Source organism: Ursus maritimus, unplaced genomic scaffold (assembly GCF_017311325.1).
Source record: "Ursus maritimus isolate PB19 unplaced genomic scaffold, ASM1731132v1 scaffold_29, whole genome shotgun sequence".
Classification (NCBI taxonomy): Eukaryota; Metazoa; Chordata; class Mammalia; order Carnivora; family Ursidae; genus Ursus; species Ursus maritimus.
Genome location: NW_024425452.1, coordinates 27,435,066 through 27,457,080, shown reverse-complemented (window position 1 = coordinate 27,457,080; position 22,015 = coordinate 27,435,066). Strand labels below are relative to the sequence as shown.

The window sequence follows — 22,015 nt, the reverse complement described above, 5'->3', positions numbered from 1 at the left end:
ATAAAAATTAACATGTATACTTGACTGAAAAATGAAAATATTTACTGATAAATAATGTATCTAATTTAACTGACTGGCAGTACTATATGTAAATTATATATAGATATTTTCCATAGAGTAAATGAACAAAATATGCAGTTCCAACATTTAAAAAAAATACACAAAACAAAAATTATAAAATATTTCACACAAAAAAATCATACTGGCAAAGGCATCCTGCAGTTAACAAGATTTCAATTTTTTAAATTATTTCTCAGAGTATCTAGTTTAAAAAAAAAAAAGGAATCTAAAAGTAGCAAGTATAATTACTGGCCACTTGTTAAGTTTAACAAAGCCTTTTTAATATACTTCCCCCAAATTCAGAGGGCAATGACTCTGATCACTGGATCACAAATTATTTTTAACTTTTAAATATTAAATTGCTATGTGATTTTTGGCATTTAATTCAAAGGAAAGAATTGAAGGATAATGCTGTAGCAAAACTCTATCCTTATCTATTATATGACCGAGATTTCTCAGCATTTATAAGAAAAAGTTAAGAAGAAAATTGTCAGGTGCCTGAGTGGTGCAGTTGGTTAAGTGTCCAACTCTTGGTTTTGGTTTAGGTAGTGATCTCAGGGTTGTGAGATCAAGCCCCAGGCTCTGTGTGGAGTATGCTTGAGACTCTCCCTCTCCCTCTGCCCACCCCCCATGTTCACTGGCACATGCATGCTCTCTCTCAAATAAATAAATCTTTAAAAAAGAAAAAAGAAAGCAAATTGCTACTGAAAGCTTTATTCTAGCAATAAATAATATTTGTTCGTGGATATGTGAACCAAATGAATAAAGAAGGGAAACATCAGCACAACCCATTTTAAGAAATACGTTTCCAATATAATTTTACATAATAGGTTTAATAATTATAAATATCTATAACATATTTTTAGATTGTTTAATAATAATAATTATAAGGACAACTCAATCCAGTAAAAAAATACTTAGAACCTTGTAGTGACAGTTATTTAATGTTAAATTTCAATAAATGTATACCTATTAGTGTGATGGAGTAATTAAAAGATTTTCAATTGCATAAAAAGATATCATATGAAGTTAAAATACATACAAAAGATAAATATATGAAACTAAAAGTTCTATGGGAAAACTGAACAGAAATATGAATTTAAGGAGAAAAAGGTATAATATAAAATTTCCAACTGTCAAAGAGGAGATGGTACATGTATTTTTAAAATAGATGCTGAGTATCAAATCAGAATTATCTTCAGAGATCACTAGATACACATAAATATCATTTAAATTTTATTTTAAAATATCAACACCTACATCCTTAAAAATGTATAAGGCATATATTTTTTTTAATTAAGGGCATTTTCAAAGGAAAAAAACCCACATAAATTGAAAACCAATGTCACAGAAGTTAGTAATTAAAAATACCTTTTACTTTTCCCTGCGAAGTACACTATATTTCTGTCCACCTGAAGAACACCTAAACAATAGCACTCTAAGCAATCAAGATGTTAAAGTAAAAGCTAAAGAAAACAGCAATATGAAAAACCTTAATAGTTTTTCAGTGTAACTTTATAAACGAAAACTTTAGAGTACAAAGGGAAAAACTTCAAATTCTATAAATTCCCTTAATTATGACAAGGTAGAGATATTATGGAAGAAAAAAACCCCCACAAAGATGGGGGGAGAGGACATTAAACGTCCCTAAAATGTTATTCAACTTTAAGTATAGGAAATATGTGAAGAGGGTGCTATGTCAGATCAGTAAAAATTCAAGTCTGACCACATACTTGCAAGATTACAAAGAAATAGGAATTCTCATATATTATTAGTGGGAATTGCAAATGCTAATTCCTGTGAATGATGCATTTAGCAATAACTAGCGAAATTACATGTAAATTTACCCTCTGAAACAGCAACTGCAATTCTAGGACTCTATCCCATAAATATACTGTAAAGGTAGGAAAAAACATAAGCATGAGGCTTTATTTATTTATTTATTTATTTAAGCATAAGGCTTTATTAAAACACAGCTTACAATAGCAAAAGACCTCTGCTTAACACTAGGGAACCAACTAAATATTTACTGTTCATCCAGTCACTGGAGTACTATGTAACAATAAAAGAGATAATAAAGATTTCTGAGTACTTTGCTAGTGGAGTGATCCACAGACCATACTGTTAAGTAAAACAATCAAGGTACCAAATAGTTTGTGGACAGTTTCTCTGAGAAAGGTTGTATATTCTATTAAAAATGAAAAAAAAAAAAAAAAAGAACAATGAAGGGCTAAACCATGTAATTTTTTTAAAAAAGGTAGTTTATTAGTGAAAGAGAAAAGGATAGAGGGAATCAAAACAAAACTTAGACTTCTCTGAATAAAACTTCTTTTGTAGATATGACTTTGGAATCATATAAATATTTTCTGTATAATTATAAAACAAATTAAGTCATTTCAATTGATTTAAAAGCACAGTAATTTAGAGGTGCCTGGCTGGCTCAGCCGGAGATGAACTTGGGGTCGTGAATTCAAGCCCCAGGTTGGGTGTAGAGACTACTTAAAATAAATATTTTTTTTTAAAAAAGTTCACTTAAAAAAAAAAAAACAACACAGTAATTTAAATACATATTCCTAGTAGGATATACCTGGTGGTGCCACCAAACACCAATAAGCAAACAGAATGAAAAAAACTTCAAATCGTTTTATTAATAATTCTATTTGTATTGGTATTGTGAAACTATTTATCTAGTAGGACAAACCAAATAAGTAACTAAGTCAACATCATTTGGAACAAAGACACTAAACCCAGAAGCCATAAAAGGAAAAAAAAATCAATATATTTAACAACATAAGAAAATACATTTTCTCAAAGGCAATAATCACCAAACGCAAAGACAAAACACTAGTGAAAAAAAAAAACTGGTTTAAAATATTAGCTTATAGTATCACAGCAAGGGACCAATTTCTCCAAAACACTGTTATTTCATCAAACCTAAGAAACCATTATAAGATACATACCACTGTAAATACTAATGTGCGAGAAAATCTTTCTAATTAAACCATGTCATGCCATTATTATAAGATGCATCTAGACAGATTTCAGAGATGTCAAAAATGTGAGAAAATGTGTGCCTAGGCTCAATATAAAAAGAATTTCTACAAATCAATAATATTCTAAAGATTAAATAGAATAATGGGCAAAGGATATTAACTGGTAATTATCAAGAAGTAAATAGACTACACATATGAAAACACATTCAACCTCATTCGCAATAAAAGAAATATAAACTGTCAATTAAGACTACATCAAGGTACAATTTTTTTTAATGGACATAGACTTTTTTTAGAGATTACTTACTTATTTATTTATTTGAGAGCGAGCACAAGCGGGTGGGAGGGGCAGAGAGAGAGGGAGAAGCAGACTCCTTGCAGAACAGGGAGCCCCAATGCAGGGCTCAATCCCAGGACCCTGAGATCATGACCAGAGCCAAAGGCAGACACTTAACGGACTGAGCCACCCAGGCGCCCCAAGATACTAGTTTTTGCTGACAAAGATCAAAAGGTTGATAACACTGTGACAAGTGTGTGGGGAAACAGGCATACTCAGACATTGCTGGTAAAAGTGTAAATCAGGTATAACAAAATCAGAAATGTATCTGTCCTGATACAGCAGCTCTACTGTTAGGAATTCATCCTAAAGATATGTTTGTATATGTGCGAAATAACCCGTATAGAAGGCTACTCTACTCAACTTATTTTATGGCAAAAAGAAAAGGTGAACACCATAAATATCCTTCAATAGTGGTACTGGACAAGAATAGTACATCATAAATGTACTGAAAAGAACAGGGTGCTTTTAATGGACACTTATGGATCGTCTCTAAGATACGTTAATTTTAAAAAAGATTAAAAATCGCATACAGTATACTATTAATTGTGTTAATGTAAGAGGGTAGGACAAGAATATACATATTTTCTTTGTAACACATAAAATCTCTGATGGAATAACCAAGACACTGGGAACACCACTAGCCTTGGGTAGGGAAGTGGGTGGTTGGGAATTTCAATTAAAAAATAAAAAATCCTCTTTTGAAGTATCAGTTTTTAGTATATAACCTAAAAAATTTACCAAAAAAGGTTAATAAAGCAACACTTGCCTTTTTTCCTTTTGGAGTCTCGGAATCCTCATCTTCATCTACACTGAGTAGATTTGCCTCACTATACAGAAAATAAGGGGAAAAAAAAAAAACTTAAGTGACAATTACAACCCATACATTAAATTCAGAAGTTTTAATCTCTTTGCCTACCCCATTCAGGGATCAGCAAACTTTTTCTATAAAGGGCCAGAGAGCAAATTACGCTTTGTAGGCTATACAATCTACACCAACTACTCTATTATTTTAGTATGAAAGCGGCCACAGATTATGTGTGTGGCTATATTCCAATAAAACTATTAACAAAATCCAATGCTGGGCCAGACTGGGCCCGTGGGCCATTGTTTGTTGATCCCTGCTATAAACAAACATACAATTTTTGTTTCCGTAACTGTAGATTTCATACATGGTCATTCATTTTTCCTTTCTTAGATTTAAAATTAGGAGAAAAGAACAAAGAAACAAAACAGAGAAAAAAATGGTAAGAAAACCTTAGCTGATGTAAAAAAAAAAGTAATTCCAATAGTGTTACCAGAGTAAAATAGTCATACCTTTGCAACTCTTAGAAATATCAACACTTTAGAATGACTGGCCTAAGACTCTCAAAGACTGATATATCTATTAACAGTTCATGTTAATCTCAAGATATTAAAAAAGCTGAAGCTCCTAAGGATCTTATTATAATGATAAGCCAAAGAGTGTAATTCATAAATGAAATATACAGAACAGGTAACACTTTAAAATACAATTTTTTTTACATAATCATGACAAATTTAACAAAGAAAATCAAAATACATTCTTATAAACACAGTTCTGCAGAACTATTTTTAGTAAAATCCTAGCTATTTATAATAAAAATATACAACGTTCCATTATTGTTTACAGACATCCCAACTTTTTTAATACTAAAAATTCTCTCCTTCCAAACATTTTACAAAAATGTTTAAAAGGTGACATGCTTTCTACTCAATTTCAGATTTAATTCCAATTTTTTGAAACTACATAAATACTAAGTATCTGTAATAAAAAATTATTCTAAATTTAAAAAGAAAGAAAAAAAGAAACAAGAGAAAGACAACCATAAAATACCAATTTTAGCTGAGAAACTTATAGGTTCAAAGCTCTCCTTCAAATAAAAGTTCACTTTGATCCATTATCTCATAGATGAAAGCACATAAAAGTGGTAATGATGAATGGAGCTGTTCCCCAGACAGAAGTGAAGCTCCCACAATATTCAGCCAATATACTCTGAATGACTTCTTGTGTAAAAAAATTTTAAAAATACTTAATAGTTTTGGTAGAACTATATGTGTTTATACATAATGTGTGTGTGTGTGTGTCTACATATACAATGTACATATATTTGTGTTATCTCTGAATTGTGCTAACCAGTGGAAAACCAGATCAATAAATCAAGGCACCTAATGGCAATGATGAATTTGCAATACAAATATCATGATATACAAAAGGTTCTATTAAAACTATCATTTAAATTTTACAAAGCAGACATCTCAAGCACACTAACAAAGAATAATCAATACTTTAACTTCTGTCTGGATCAACATCTGTGTTTATCATTTATACTGTTTCTGCTTTCTCTGGTGGTAATGTGATCTAAGATGGATGGGACAACTGTAAAGAAAGATACTATAGCACTTAAACTTTCACACAAAATTCAGGGGTTTTAATCTGGGTTCACTTATTCATGATAAATGGCAGCTTCTCAAATCACACTGCCTGAACAGAATTTTATTTTTTAAAAAAGCCCAATTTCTTTAATTGAAAATCTTCAACAGTCAGTTTTTAATTGTAAGCTTAAATGTATCACATGCATATATCTACACATTTCAAAAGATGGAGAAACTTAACAGCAAAATTATTTAATTTAAAAAACTGCATTTTCTTCCCTTGATGTTACTATAATAGACTTTTTTTTTAAAGAATACCATACTCTTAAAAATACTTCCATGGAATATAAATCATTTTTTAATGAAATGTCATCCTTAAAAAATATCCGAGGTTAAAAAAAATTCTTACTCTTTCTCTGGATCTCCTTCACTTTCGTCTCCATGATCAAAGCTCCAATTATTTTTAAAACCTCCATCTCTCTTAGATTCTGATCTAGCCAAAGCTGAAATAAAAACAAACTGAGATAAGTATTCAAAAGAATTATTCAATAAAAGCATTTCCCAAGCTGTTTGATTAGTCTAAATTTTCTCTTAATTTTCTTGCTTTTTGACTATTTCTTATAAACATCTTATTTCCTCTAAAGCAAGAAAGAACACATTAAAAATCTGTTTTTGCTAATTTACAGTTGTCCAAATGCATGAGTGTATTATGAAGAAGCCCAAATTAGTAAGATATAATAAAAATGGGGGGAAGCACATGATTATGTATGAAATATATAAAAATCAACCCAGTATCTCCATATTTGATCACTAATCCTAGAAATCAGAACCTCTTAGCTTGCTCTATTTATGAGAACTATATCCAGACCGCTAGCCTTTTTTTTACTTCAGTCAATCATCTCTGCCTTTAACAGAAGAGAAACTAGGTTTTCTGCATTGACAATATGATGAACTCGATGTCCAGGAAAACTCTCTACATCAGAACACCAAACATGCTCACACTGAGTTTTAAAAAATTTTCAAGTGCATGGCTGAAACCCCTTGAAGCCATAAACAATTAGGAAATGTGAACTCAGAGAGATAAATGAACTTCTGAAGCTGGCATTTGTCTTGGAGTCATATGACAAAAACCTGATGTCCTAGAACTGGGGCTTTAAGATCAAGTTTGGGATGCCAGCAAGACGAGGGGTCAGACTGAAGACCAGAAGACCTGAAGAGTAACCTTCCAATTAGATGACCAAGGGAAAAAAAAGAAACTGAAAAACAGTGGAAATAATTAAGATGTCTTGTCTTTGCTCTGGGTTTTTGGGTTGAACTGAAGACAAAGTATATTTACCCCATGGTTAAATGAATTCCTAACCATAAGCTCACAATTACTCCGGTTTGGGACCAGATTTTCATACCCATACCTACATGATCCAGAAAAGCCTATAATTAAAATAGTCTCACAAAAGAAGATGCTGAATATCACTGAACGTTAGGGAAATGCAAATTAAAACTATAATGAGATATTACTTCACACCCATTTGAATGGCCATTATTTTTTTAAAACATAAAGTAATAAGTATTGGTAAGGATGTGGAGAAATCAGAACTTTTTTTTTTTTTTAAAGATTTTATTTATTCATTCGACAGAGATAGAGACAGCCAGCGAGAGAGGGAACACAAGCAGGGGGAGTGGGAGAGGAAGAAGCAGGCTCCCAGCGGAAGAGCCTGATGTGGGGCTCGATCCCATAACGCCGGGATCACGCCCTGAGCCGAAGGCAGACGCTTAACCGCTGTGCCACCCAGGCGCCCCGAGAAATCAGAACTTCTATGCATTGCTGGTGATAATGTAAAATGGTGCAGCTAACATGAGAAGTATGACAGTTCCTCAAAAAGTTAAACATAGAATTACCCTATAATCCAGAAGTCCCACTTCTAGGTATATACGCAAAATAACTCAGAGCATGGACTCTGATACTTGTACACCAACGCTCATAATAGCATTTAAAATAGCCAAAGGTGAAAACAACCCTAACATCAAAAGACAAATTAATAAATAAAATGTGCTGTATGCACATACATGTACACACATACATACAGAGGAATATTATTCAGGCATAAAGGAATGAATTCTGATACATGCGACAACACGGATGAACCTTGAAAACATTACAATGAGTTAAATAAACTAGACATAACAAATACTACATGATTCCACTTAAATTAGGTATCTAAGATACCTAATTTAGAGGCAGAAAGTAGGACAGAAGTTAACGGGCTGGACAAAGAGAAGAATGGAGAGTTATTTCTTAACTGGTACACCGTTTTTGTTTGGGTTGATGTAAAAGTTCTGGAACCGGGTAGTGGTGATGGTTGCATAACATCATTGAAGTACTTAATGACAATCTAAAATTGTACACAAAAATGGTTAAAATTGTAAATTTTATATTATGTACATTTTGCCACAATAAAAAGCTATGTTTAAAGGCCAAAAAAAAAAGCGCCTCTCCATGACTAACAGAATCAAATACAAATCCTCTCTAAAAAAATATAAAATTTCAATACAAGTCTTAAAAAGTCTCAAAGAATATGAGTATACAACCAAAAATACCATGAAATAGGAAGGAACAAATCACCATGAGCAAATCTGAAACTTCTTTACATGCATACTGGGATCGAACAAATAATAAATAGTATATAATGGCAGCAAGGTTTTTCCCTGTCAGAGAAAGAGGTTACAAAAACACAACAGAAAAAACTACAATGAACTCTATTCATTCTAACGGTACTTGGGTAAGAGTTAACAATATGAACTCGTATTTCTTTGATATACATACAGATAGATAAAAGGAAAATATACAGGTATGTCTTGTACCATGGATTAATAGAATACAAAACTAAGGCTTTGTCCTCTGAGAAGATCTAGACAATAGTGACACCACAGTGGCAACAAGCACACTTATAACCAGATCTTGATTTCTTTTTTTTTTTTAGATTTTTTTTTTTTTTTTAATTTATTCGACAGAGATAGAGACAGCCAGCGAGAGAGGGAACACAAGCAGGGGGAGTGGGAGAGGAAGAAGCAGGCTCATAGAGGAGGAGCCTGACGTGGGGCTCGAACCGGAACGCCGGGATCACGCCCTGAGCCGAAGGCAGACGCTTTAACCGCTGTGCCACCCAGGCGCCCCCAGATCTTGATTTCTAAATACGATTCTCTAATAAAAGGAGCCTTGCTCCTAGAAGAATTGACTGACTGTAGGGATGGAGCAGAGAAAATACAAGATTAGTCCAGAGTATTTTCTATGCCAGAAAATAAGGAGGTTCACTGCTTTTTTAAGATGGGGTCATGTCAAAAGGTTTCAGAAGCCAAACTAAACCTCCCAATAGTTAGTTGAACAAAGGTGAATCAATTTTAGAAAAAACAAACAACAACAGTATTGGATTATAACCCCCAAAATAGAACAAATATTCACGAATCCATACTGACATAAATGACTGAATAAAAATAAATGGGGAGAAAAGACCTATCTTCCTCTTTTTTTTTTTTTTAAGATTTTATTTATTTATTGGAGGGAGAGAGGGAAAGAGAGAGGGAGAGAGAGAGAGAGATTGAGAATGAGTAGGAGGGAGTAGCAGGGCGAGAGGGAGAAGCAGACTCCCCTCCAAGCAGGGAGCCAATGCAGGGCTCAACCCAGGACCCCAAGATCAAAACCTGAGCCGCAGGCAGACACTTAACCAACTAAGCCAACCACGTGCCCCAAGACCTATCTTCCTTAAAAAAGAATTCCAAACAATATGTGCACAAACTCTTTCCTATAACATACGAAACTTAATTTCCCTTCCCTTCAGTATACACCGGACTTAGTAACTCACTTCCAAGAACTGACTACAGAAGGGAAAAAAGTAAATTGACAGTGAAAAATCTGACAATCATTACCTCGGCCTTGATTAAGGTTAACATCAAAAGTGAGGTCTTATTCACAGAATATACTGTTTAACATGATGTGATGAAAATGCCACTTCAGCTCTGTGGTCTTCTTCCCAAAAACTTGTAATGCCAGTTTAATCATAAGAAAACATCAGGTAAACTCAAACTGAAAAACAGTTTATGAAATACCTGACTAGTATGCTTTTAAAACCATCAAGGTTATGAAAAACAAGGAAAGATTAAGAAACTATACACATCAGAGGAGACTAAGGAGATGTAACAACCAAATGCAGTATGGTATGCTGGATTGGACCCTGGATTTAAAAAAGGAGATCAGTGAAACAATAACGGAAATCCAAATAAAGTCTGTAGTTTAGGTAATAGTCTTATACTTATGTTAATTTCCAAGTTTTTGACAAACATACTATGATCATATAAGGTGCCAACACTATGGAAAGATGCATAAATGGTAAACATCTTTGAAACTTCTCTACAAATTTAAAATTACTCCCCAAAAAGAACCTTAAAAAATCAAATGCAAAATGAGCCCGTTTTAAAAAAAGATGGTTAGGGGGTACCTGGGTGACTCAATTAAGTGTCTGCCTTTGGCTCATGTCATGATATTGGGGGCCCAGGATGGAGCCCCAGGTTAGGCTCCCTGCTTAGTGGGGAGTCTGCTTCTCCCTCTCCCTCTGCCCCAACCCCTCGCTCATGTACGTGCACACACACTCTCTCTCTCAAATAAATAATATCTTTTTAAAAAATAAAAAAGGATGGCTAGGTGAAAGCTACGCTACCAAGACAGAAAAGGTAATAAACTACAATAATTACTGGCCTAATAAAGACTCATAATCCAGCAACTAGTATCCATCAAATGAGTCAGGCAAGTTAATCAAAAAAGCCACCAGGCAGCAAAATGTCAAAAATGTTTGTTATTTACACACTGAAGGAACTAGGGTTCTATACACACAATTCTAACAAATTGTCATATGATTTCCTAATTGACAGATTCGAACCTGTAAATGAATAAATGAAAGAATAACCTCATGAAAGTGATTACTGTCAATAAAAAAATAAATTATAAAATGCAAACATATTTTTAAAATATGAGTTTAGGGCAACTTGGAGTAGGAACAAAAACTTAAATCCTAAAAGTCTTTGAGAGTATTACCACATTTCAATATCCTGCTATGGTTGACATTAGTAATAACGAGAGTGGAAAATTAGGTCCACTATACTCCACTTATGAAATTGAGTGGAAGGAGAGGTAAAGGATGAAGACAGATCCCACTTTAAGTATCACAAATTAAATACATTCATTTTACTCCATATCCTTCTCTAAAATGACAGTAATGGAAGGAGGGGAGAGAAAGTAGAAACGCTTAAGAACAAAAAGAAAACCAGAAAGGAGATGATGATAAATGAGAGATATAACTAAATTGATGAAAGATTAAAATCTGATGGACGGGGAGGAACTGACTTAGTTAACTAGATAAAGCAAACCTAAATATCTACAAGGCACAAATATTAGCAAACTGACAGAACGAGATTTGAACATTGCTGCATCAATAAAAGAAACTGATTCCATAACGAAATATTCAGACCCAAAAGGCCTCTCAAGCTATTAACTTAAAAAAAAAAAAAAGGTTATTCTGATTTCATGGGAAGTTAATTCAGTTCTCTGTTGTTGTTGTTGTTGCTGTTGTTTTTAAGTAAACTCTACCCCCCAACATGGGACTCAAACTCATGACCCCAAGATCAAGAATCACATGCTCTAACAACTGAGCCAGCCAGGCACCCCTCTAGTAATTTCTTTCAATCTCCTAAGAAATAGTAACAAAATTTATTTTCCCAGAATATAAAACAAAGAGCAGCATTCTACAGTTCATTTTGCAAAGTGAGAATACCTAATTCCATACCTGACTATAACATTCAAGGAAGGAAAATTACCACTTTCTCATGGAGACAGATACAAAACCCTAAATAAAATACTAGCAAATCAAATCCAGTAATATGTAAAGAGCAATATATTGTAATTAAGTAGAGTTTAAATCCCAAATCAAGAGTTAACATTTGAAAATTATAAATATAATTCACAAAACACTTCGCAACAAATAGAAAACACTAACAGATACTGTAGATATTAATCCAACTATATCGATAATCATTCTGAACATTAATGGTTTAGATGCACCAATCAAAAGACAGAGGTTCCCAAAGTGGATCAAACAAGACCCAACCATATGCCACCATATGCATCCTACAAGAAACGTACTTTAAATAGATACTAAGTAGACACATATAGATTAAAGGTAAAGAGAGGGAGAAAATATACCATGCTAACAATAATCAAAAGAAAGCAGGAGTAGCCGTATTTTCAGACGAAGCAGATGTCAAAGCAAGGAAAGTTCTAATTAGAGATGAAGAAGGGCATTAGTTACTTTAACAGTCAATTCTCAAAGACGACATAACAATCCCTAACAGGTACACACTTAGCAACAGTGTTAAACTACGTGAGGCAGAAACTAATAGAACTGCAAGAAGAAACAGATGAATCCATTATCATAGTTGGAGACTATAACATTCCTGTATTAGAAATGGACTGTTCCATTTCTAACGGGGGCAGAAAATCAGCTGAGAACACAGCTGACCTCAATAATACCAATCAACTGGAGATTACTGACATCTACAGACCACTTCATCCAACAACAGAGAAACCACATTTTTTCTCAACTTCACATGGGACAATCACAAAGACGACACTCTGGGCCATAAAGCACTTCAACAAATTTATAGAAACAGAAATCACACATCTGCTCTCAGACAACAACAGGATTAAACTAGAAATCTATTTAACAGAAAGATAAACTAGAAATCAATAACTGGAAAATTCCAAAATACATGGAAGACTAAATAACACACCTCTGAACAAAAAATGGGTCAAAGAAGAAATCTCAAAATAAATTTAAATATTTTGAACTAAATGAAAATGAAAGTACAACTTACCAAATTCTTGAGATACAGTGAAAACAGTGCATACAGGTAAATTTATAGCATAAAATGCATGTGTAAAAGATCTATGGGCATCTGGGTGGCTCAGTCAGTTAGGCATCTGAATCTTGATCTCAGCTTGGGTCTTGATCTCAGGGCTGAGATCTAAAATAATCATCTAAGCTTCTATCTTAGGAACCAGAAAAAGCAATTCAAATCCAAAATAAGCAGAAGAAAAGAGATAATACAAATTGGAACAGAAATAGTGAAATTGAATAGGGAATCAACAGAGAAAAACCACAAAACTAAAGACTAGTTCTTTGAAGACTGATAACAATCAACAGGCTTCAAGCCAGGCTACCTAAAAAGAGGAGGACACAAATTACTAATATCACAAATGAAAAAAGGAACATCACTACAGATCCCATGGATGTTAAAAGAATAAAGGAATACAATTAACAACTCCACATCCAAATTTGGAAATGGACCACTTCCTTGAAAGATACAAGCTACCAAAACTCACACACAAAAAACAGACAATCTAAATAGTCCTCTATCTATTAAAGAAATTTTATCAGTAATTACTTTCCAAAACAGAAAGCACCAAGCCCAGGTGGATTCACTGGTGAATTCTACCAAACGTTTACAGAAGAAATTGTATCAAATCTCTATAATCTCTTTCAAAAGATAGAAGCATTCTATGAGACCAACATTACCCTAATTATCAAACCAGAGAAAGACATTATAAGAAAACTACAAACAATATCCCTCATGAACACAGATGCAAAATATTAACAAACTGAATCCAACAATGTTTAAGAAGAATTATACACCATAACCAAATGGAATTTGTCCCAGCCTTGCAGACTCAACATTCAAAAATCAATTAATGGAATCCATTAAGTCACTGAATACTCTAAAATTAAAGAAAAGTCACACGATCATCTCAATAAAGGCAGAAAAAGCACTTGATAAAATTCAACTCCTATTCATGATTAAGAAAAAAAAAAACTTCCTAAACTTAGTAAAGAGTATCTATAAAAATCTACAGCTAACATCATACACAATAGTGAAAAATCAAAGCTCTTCCGCTAAGATCAGGTACAAGGGGAAAATGACCCTCTCATTCCTTTTCAACACTACACTGGGAGTTCTAGCTAATTCAGTAAAATAAGAGAAGGAAATAAGAGGGATATAGATTGGGAAGGAAGAAATAAAACTGTCTTTGCTCACAGATGATATCATCACTTACAGAGAAAACCCAAAAACAGTCAATAAAAAAAACCTTCTGCAACTAATAAGCAATTATAGTTAAGTCCGCAGGATACAAGGTTGATAGAAAAGTTCAACTGCTTTCCAATAAACCAATATTGAAAAAGTGGGATTTGAAATTAAAAACACAATACCACTTACATTAGCATATCCCAACACATAATACTTAGCTATAAAGCTAACAAAACATGTACAAGATCTGTATGAGGGAAACTACAAAACCATGATAAATGAAATCAAAGCAGAACTAAATAAAATCACGGAAAGCACAACTCAATATTATCAAGTTACCAATTCTTCCCCACTTCATAGAGTCAATGCAATCGCAATCAAGATCTCAGCAAGTTATTTTGTAGATGGTAAGAAACAGAGTCTATTATAGAGGCCAAAAACCCAGAATAGCCAACACAGTATTTATGAAGAACAAATCTGGAGGACACTACCCAACTTTTTTTTTTTTTAAGATTTTATTTATTTATTTGACAGAGAGAGAGACAGGCAGTGAGAGAGGGAACACAAGCAGGGGGAGTGGGAGAAGAAGAAGCACGCTCCCAGTGGAGGAGCCTGATGCGGAGCTCGATCCCAGAACGCCAGGATCACACCCTGAGGCGAAGGCAGATCGCTTTAACGGCTGAGCCACCCAGGCACCCCAACACTACTCAACTCTGAGTCTTACTATAAACCTACAATAATCAAATCAGTACGGTGTTGGCAAAAGAAAAGACAAATCAGTGGAAAAAAAAACAGAGAGCCCAGAATAGAGCCACATGAACATAATATAATTGATCTCTGACAAAGGAGCAAAGGCAATAATGGAACAAAAATTAGTCTTTTCAAAAAATGGTGCTGGAACTGGACATCCACATGGAAAAAAAATGACTCTAGATACAAACCTTAGATCTTTCAAAAGAAATTTATTCAAAATTGACTATACACCAAAATGTAAAATGCAAAACTATAAAATTCCTACAAGATAACACAGGAGAAAACCTAGATAACCTTGGGTATGCCAATGACGTTTTAGATACAGCACCCAAGGCACAATCCATGAAAGAACTGATAAACTAGACTTCAATAAATTAAGAACTTCTGGGGGAACCCTCTTACACTGTTAGTGGGAATGCAAACTGGTGCAGCCACTCAAGAACAGTATGGAGATTTCTCAAGAAGTTAAAAATAGAACCACCCTATGACCCAGCAATTGCACTACTAGGTGTTTACCCAAAATATAGAAAAATACAAATTCAAAGGGGTACATACATCCCAATGTTTATAGCAGAATTACCAACAATAGCCAAACAATGAAGAGAGCCCAAATGTCCATCGACTGATGAACGGATAAAAAGGATGTAGTGTATGGGCGCCTGGGTGGCACAGTGGTTAAGCGTCTGCCTTCGGCTCAGGGCGTGATCCCGGCGTTGTGGGATTGAGCCCCACATCAGGCTCCTCTGCTATGAGCCTGCTTCTTCCTCTCCCACTCCCCCTGCTTGTGTTCCCTCTCTCGCTGGCTGTCTCTCTCTGCCAAATAAATAAATAAAATCTTTAAAAAAAAACAAAACTGTAGTGTATATCTACAGTAGAATATTACTCAGCCATCAAAAAGAATGCAATCTTGTCATTTGCAATGACGTGGATGGCGCTAGACTGTATTATGCTAAGTGAAATAAGTCAAAAAACAAATACCATATGATCTCATCTGTGGAATTTAAGAAAAAAATCAAATGAACACATGGGAAGGAAGGGAAGGGAGAAAGGGAAATAAACCATAAGACTCTTAAAGAACAAACTGAGGGCTAGGGAGGTGGGTGAAGGGTATTAGGGAGGACACTTGTGATCAGCACTGGGTGTGGTATGTAAGTGATGAATCACTGGATTCTTTTTCAGAAACCAATATTGCACTGTGTGTTAACTAAGTAAAATTTAAATAAATTTTAAAAAAGTAGAATCAGACTATCAGTTAAATTTAGGGGGAAAAGAACTTCTTCTCTGAAAAAGATAATGTCAAGAAAATTAAAAGACAATCCACAAACTGGGAGAAAATATTTGCAGAAGACAAATCTGATAAAGGACTATATCCAAAATATATAAAGAACTCTTAAAAGTCAATAATAAGGGGGCACCTAGGTGGCTCAGTCCATTAAGCGTCTGCCTTCAGCTCAGGTCGTGATCCTGGAGGCCCCAGGATCAAGCCCTGTGTCGGGCTCCCTGCTTAGCGGGGAGTCCGCTTCTCCCTCTGCCTCTCACCCACTTATGCTTGCACGTGCTCTTTCTCTTACTTTCTCTCAAATAAATACATAAAATCTTTTAAAAAGTCAACAATAAGAAAACAAACTCAATTAAAAAATGGGCAAAAAGAGAAAGGAGGGTCCTAGGATAGGCAAAATGGGTGAAGGGGAGTAGGAGATACAGGCTTCCTATTATGGAATGAATAAATCACAGGGATAAAAGGCACCATACAGGGGTGCCTGGGTCAAGCAGTTGGTTAAGCATCTAACCTTCGGCTCAGGTCCTGATCTCAAGAGTCTTCAGATCCAGTGGAGTATGCTAAAGACTCTCTCCCTCTGCCCCTTCCCCTGCTCACGTGCTCACATCCTCTCTCTCTCTCTCTCAAATAAATAAATAAATCTATTAAAATAAAAGGCACAGCATAGGGAATATAGTCAACAGTATCATAATAGCATCAGATGGTGACTGATGGTAGCTAAACTTGTGGTAAGCATAATGTATAGACTTGTGGAATCACTACGTTGCACAGCTGAAACTAATTTACTACTGTGTCAACTATTCTTCAATTTTTTAAAAAAGGAAAGGGCCAAACACCTTAACAGACACCTCACCAAGGTATAAAGATGGCAAATAAGAGATGGCAAATAAGCCTATTAAAAGATGCTCCACATCATAGGTCATCAGAGATATGCAAATTAAAACGAGATACTATTACACACCTAGCTAAACTCTGGAACACCGACAACACCAACTGCTGTTGAGGATGTGGAACAGTAAGAATTCTCACTCACTGCTGGTGAGAATACAAAATGGTACAGTTTTGTGGTTTCCTGCAAAACTTACACATACTGTTACCATACAGAAACTGCACTCCTTGGTATTTAAGGAGTTAAAAACTTACATCTGCACTGAAATCTGCACACAAATGTTTACAGCAACTTTATCATAACTGCCAAAACTTGGAAGCAACCGAGATGTCCTTAACCGAATGGATAATTATGAAATATTATTTCCCTAAGAAGGAATTAGCTATCAATCAATGATAAGACATGGAGGAAACTTGTATGCATAATACTAACTGAAAGAAACAAATATGAAAAAAATACATACTATATGATTTCAACTATATGACGTTCTGGAAAAGGCAAAACTATGGGGACAGTAGGAAGATCAGTAGTTGCCAGGAGTGTGCTGGGGAGGCAGGTCTGAAGGATGAATAGGTGGAGCACAGAATTTTATGGCACTGAAAATACTCCGTATGGTATTATGATGATGGATACAAGTCATTATACATTTGTCCAAACCCATAGACTCTATAACAGCAAGAGTGAATCATATTGTAAATATGGACTTTGATTATGATATGTCAATGTAGGTTTATTTAAGTGATCTCTACACTGAACATGGGGCTCAAACTCACAACCCCAATCAAGAGTCCCATACTCTTCCACCAGAGCCAGCTAGGTGCCCCTATGTTAATATATGCTTACCAACTGTAATAAATATACCACTCTGTCAGGAGATGTTGATACAGGTGGAGGCTATACATGTGTGGAAGTAGAAGGTACATGGAAAATCTTTGTATCTTCCTCTCAACTTTGCTGTGAACCTAAAACTGCCCTTAAAAAAATTAAAAAAAAATGTTTTGCATGGTTAGGGAAAAAAGTCTGTTTTTTCCAGTTTCGTTGAGATATAATTAGCATCTACCGCTGTATAAATTCAAGGTGTGCAGAATAGTGACTTGACTTACATGTATTGTGAAATGACTACCACTGTAAGTTCAGTTAACATCCATCACCTCACACAGATACAAAACCAAAAGTTTTTTTCCTTGTGATGACAACTCGTCACATGAAAACTCATAAGAACTTTTCCCTGTGATGATTTACTGTCAACAACTTTTAAAAATACCACACAGGAATGTTAACTATAGACATCATTTTGTACATTAAATCCCCAGTACAGGAAGTTTGTACCTTCTGACAACCTTCTCCAAGTTCCCTACCCCTCACCTCATTCCTTGCCTCAGATAATCACAAATCTGATCTCTTTTTTCTAGACTCCATATATGAGATCATACAGTATTTGTCTTTCTGTCTGACTTATCTCACTTAGCATAATGCCCTCAAGGTCCACATATGTTGTCACAAATTACATATTTCCTCATTTTTTATGGTTGAATAATATTCCATTGTATATATGTATACTACAACTTCTTTATCCATTCATCTGTCAGTGGACACTTAGGCTTTTTCCATGTCTTGGCTATTATAAATAATGCTACTATGAACATGTGGGTGCAGCTCTTTGACATAGCGTCTTTCTTTTTTAAGTTTTTACATACAGTGTAATATTAGTTTCATGTGTATAATATAGTGATTCCACACTTCCATACAACACCCAGTGCTCATCACAAGTACATTCCTTAATCCCCATTACCTATTTAAACTTTACCCACCTCCCCCTTGACATTGTTTACTTCAGATATATTCCCAGAAGGAATGATGAGTGATAGTTGAGCACCTTTTCATGTACCTGTTGGCCATCTGTATGTCTTCTTTGGAAAAATGTCTATTCAAGAACTTTGTCCATTTTTTTTTAATGGTGCCTGAACTCACAACCCTAAGATCAAGACCTGAGCTTAGATCAAGAGTTGGATGATTAACCAACCAAGCTATCCAGATGCCCCTCCTTTGTCCATTTTTAATTATTTGGAGGGTTTTTGCTAATGAGTTATAGGAGTTCTTTGTATATTCTGGATATATGATTTGCAAATATTTAATAAAGTCTTTAAAATATTTTTTAATATAAAGGAAACATAATATATATACTACAAATAGATTTCCAAAATCTGTTAACCCAGCCTATATACCTGACTGGCACTACTGCTGTCATAAAAACTAAAGAACAGTAATTAATAAAACAAAAAAGTTGTAATACAAAGGACCAAAAAGACCAAAGATTTCTTACATCACAAAAAGCACAAGCCATCGGGGAAAAACAACAACAAATGACTACGGTACAGTAAAAAATTCTGTTCATAAAGTAATTCCATTCATTAAAAACTAACAATTTCATAAGATATATGTTCAATTCATATAATTTAACAAATCCAATTTACTATGCAGAGTATATAATGAACCCCAACATTCCAAAAGAAAAACAAAATAGGCAGAATAATGAGCAATTAAGAACAGAAATATACACACACAAAAAACAAAAGCACAAAAACAATACTTATAGGGTATTTTATTTACTCATGTGTGCCCAGCTCACAGAATAGGGATTAACTCTAGGTTAGCACTCAATATTTTTTGAATGTTGAATGAACAATGAATAATTTTTTAATGGAGCAATAAAGATATTTAATCTCACTATAATCTCACTATAAACTATATAATCTTACTATTATAAATTAAAACCACCATCTGATAATCCCATTGGACTAGCAAAAGGTAAGACATCAAACATGAAGTGGGTGATGATGTGTATAAACTGGAAAACTTATTTTTTAATAATATTCTTTTTTTTTAAGATTTTATTTATTTATTAGAGAGAGAGAGAGTGCACATGAGCAGGAGCAGAGAGGGAGAAGCAGGCTCCCTGCTGAGCAGGGAACCTGACAGGGAGCTTGATCCCAGAACCCTGGGATCATGACCTGAGCTAAGGCAGATGCTTAACCAACTGAGCCACCCAGGCACCCATTAACTGGAAAACTTAAAAAGTGTTAGTCAAACCACTTTGGAGATCAATTTGACAATATCCACATGAAGCTGAAATTGCACATGACCTAATAATTCCATTGCTAAGGGATACGCTAGCTCAGGTGTCAGCAAAGTATGCCCTGCCAAATCTGGCCTCTTGCCTCTTTCTATGAGGCCCATGAGCTAATGGCTTTAACATTTTTAAATGGTTGGGAAAAATCATGTTTCAAAACACGTGAAAATTATATGAAATTCAGATTTCACTGTCCGTCAAGTTTTACTGGCACAGAGCCATACTCATTTGCTTAGGTCTCATCTATGACTGCCGCCTTGCTAAAATAACAGCACTGAGTAATTGCAACAGGGAGTGTTCAGACTAAGAAGTGTAAAATATTTACTATCTGGCCTTTTACAGAAAAAGTTTGCTGACTTATGCCCCAGAGAAACACACACATATGCACAAGGAGAAGTACTTTTAAAAAATTTCATAGTAGCAATATGAAACACAGGAAGGTATTCAGAGTAGCAATGTAATAGCAGAAAAGTAGATAAAACCTAACTTTCCACAGAGGAACGTATGAACTGTAGCATATTCACACTACGAAATCATAAATAGCAATGAAAATGGAAGTATTAGAACTACTGTCATCAACATTAATCTCTCAAGCAATGCTATAAGAATGAAAAATGTCTGCAAGTTGCAGAAAAATACAGAACGTGATTCACAAAATGTTCTAAGACATGCAAAATAATTTACACACACACAGTTTAGAGATACATACAGAAAGAGTAAAGTACATGGGGTGCCTGGGTGGCTCAGTCCATTAAGTATCTGACTCCTGATTTTGGTTCAGGTCATAATCTCTAGATCATGAGATCGAGTCCCACATCAGGCTCCACACCCAGCCTGGAGTCTGCTTGAGATTCTCTCTCCCTCTCCCTCAGACTCTCCCCCCACTCACGCATGTACTCTCTCTATAATAAATAAATAAATCTTTTTTTAAATAAAAAAGATTAAAGTACAAAGAATTGCATGAGAAAGATAACTACCAAATCAAGGATGGTAGTTACCCCTGGAGGTAGAGGATGGAAAAAGGACAGGGTTCACCTCACCTTCAACTGTATTAGTAATGTTTTCTTTAGGCTAGCAAGTAGGAAATATTTCTTAATAATTTTTAAACTATCACTATAAGGTTTTACAATAATGAAAAACAGGAGGGGTGCCTGGGTGGCTTAGTCAGTTAAGTGTCTGCCTTCAGCTTAGGTCATGACTCCAGAGTTCTGGGATTGAGTCCCGCATCCGGCTCCCTGCTCAACAGGGTTCTGCTTCTCCCTCTGCCCCTTCCCGACACCGCGCATGAACTCATTATGAGCATGCTCTAAGAAAAATAACGAAAAACAGGGTAAATTAAAAAGGATCACTGTGACAGAAGTTAACTTCTGCAACTTAGAAATATAAAAGCAGTAAAAATAAATAAATAAAGAGGAATTAAATGCAAATGTCAGAAAATCTCAATTAAAGCAATTTCAGGTGGCTCTATAGCAGTATAGCCCCAGTCTTTCTCAAGAACCTATCAGAATTTTCCACGGCAGTCTCTTGGAGCTCTGACCCACCATGTTACAAGTCTGAGTACCCTGCTGAAGAGACCATGTGAAGAGGCCTTTACACTACATGGAGAGACAAGGGGCTACCTTTCCATTCCTGCCAGAGTCAGACATTTGAATGAAGCCATCTTGGAACCTCCAGACTAGCCAAAGTACCACTGAATAACTCCCACAGATGCTACATGAAGCAGAAAAATCACCCAGCTGAGGTGATTTTCTCTATAAAGCCTTTGTACTTAGGCACAGAAGACAAGACCAACAGATTATCCAATACGATCTCAAGATAAAGTCTGAATATATTATATTCTTGGGAGTGATACGAAATTAGACTTCTCTGGGAGCCACCAAAACCACGTATTCTTTGCCTTAGGATCCAGCTACTGTTCTATGTTCTCTTGGTTCAGTGAGTTTCTATGGATCTTTTGGCAGGATGCCAGCACACATTTAGTTTTGTCCAAGGTCATTATCAGGCAGCTATTTGGTGCTGTTCGTTTTGGTGTTTCTGGAAGCTCCTTGATCTT

The 22,015-nt window shown here is 34.9% G+C and overlaps 1 protein-coding gene across 9 annotated transcripts in view; it reads right to left on the bottom strand.

Annotated features, from left to right (window-relative positions):
• Window positions 1-22,015, bottom strand: part of SENP6 (SUMO specific peptidase 6) — a 117,673-nt gene that overhangs the window by 86,603 nt on the left and 9,055 nt on the right. For all 9 annotated transcript variants that reach the window (XM_040643678.1, XM_040643679.1, XM_040643682.1 and 6 more), the window contains exons 2-3: window positions 6,194-6,287; window positions 4,160-4,220 (exon numbers count right to left, since the gene is read on the bottom strand). In XM_040643678.1, the coding sequence (XP_040499612.1) occupies window positions 4,160-4,220; window positions 6,194-6,287 (155 nt within the window). The remainder of the gene's footprint in view (window positions 1-4,159; window positions 4,221-6,193; window positions 6,288-22,015) is intronic.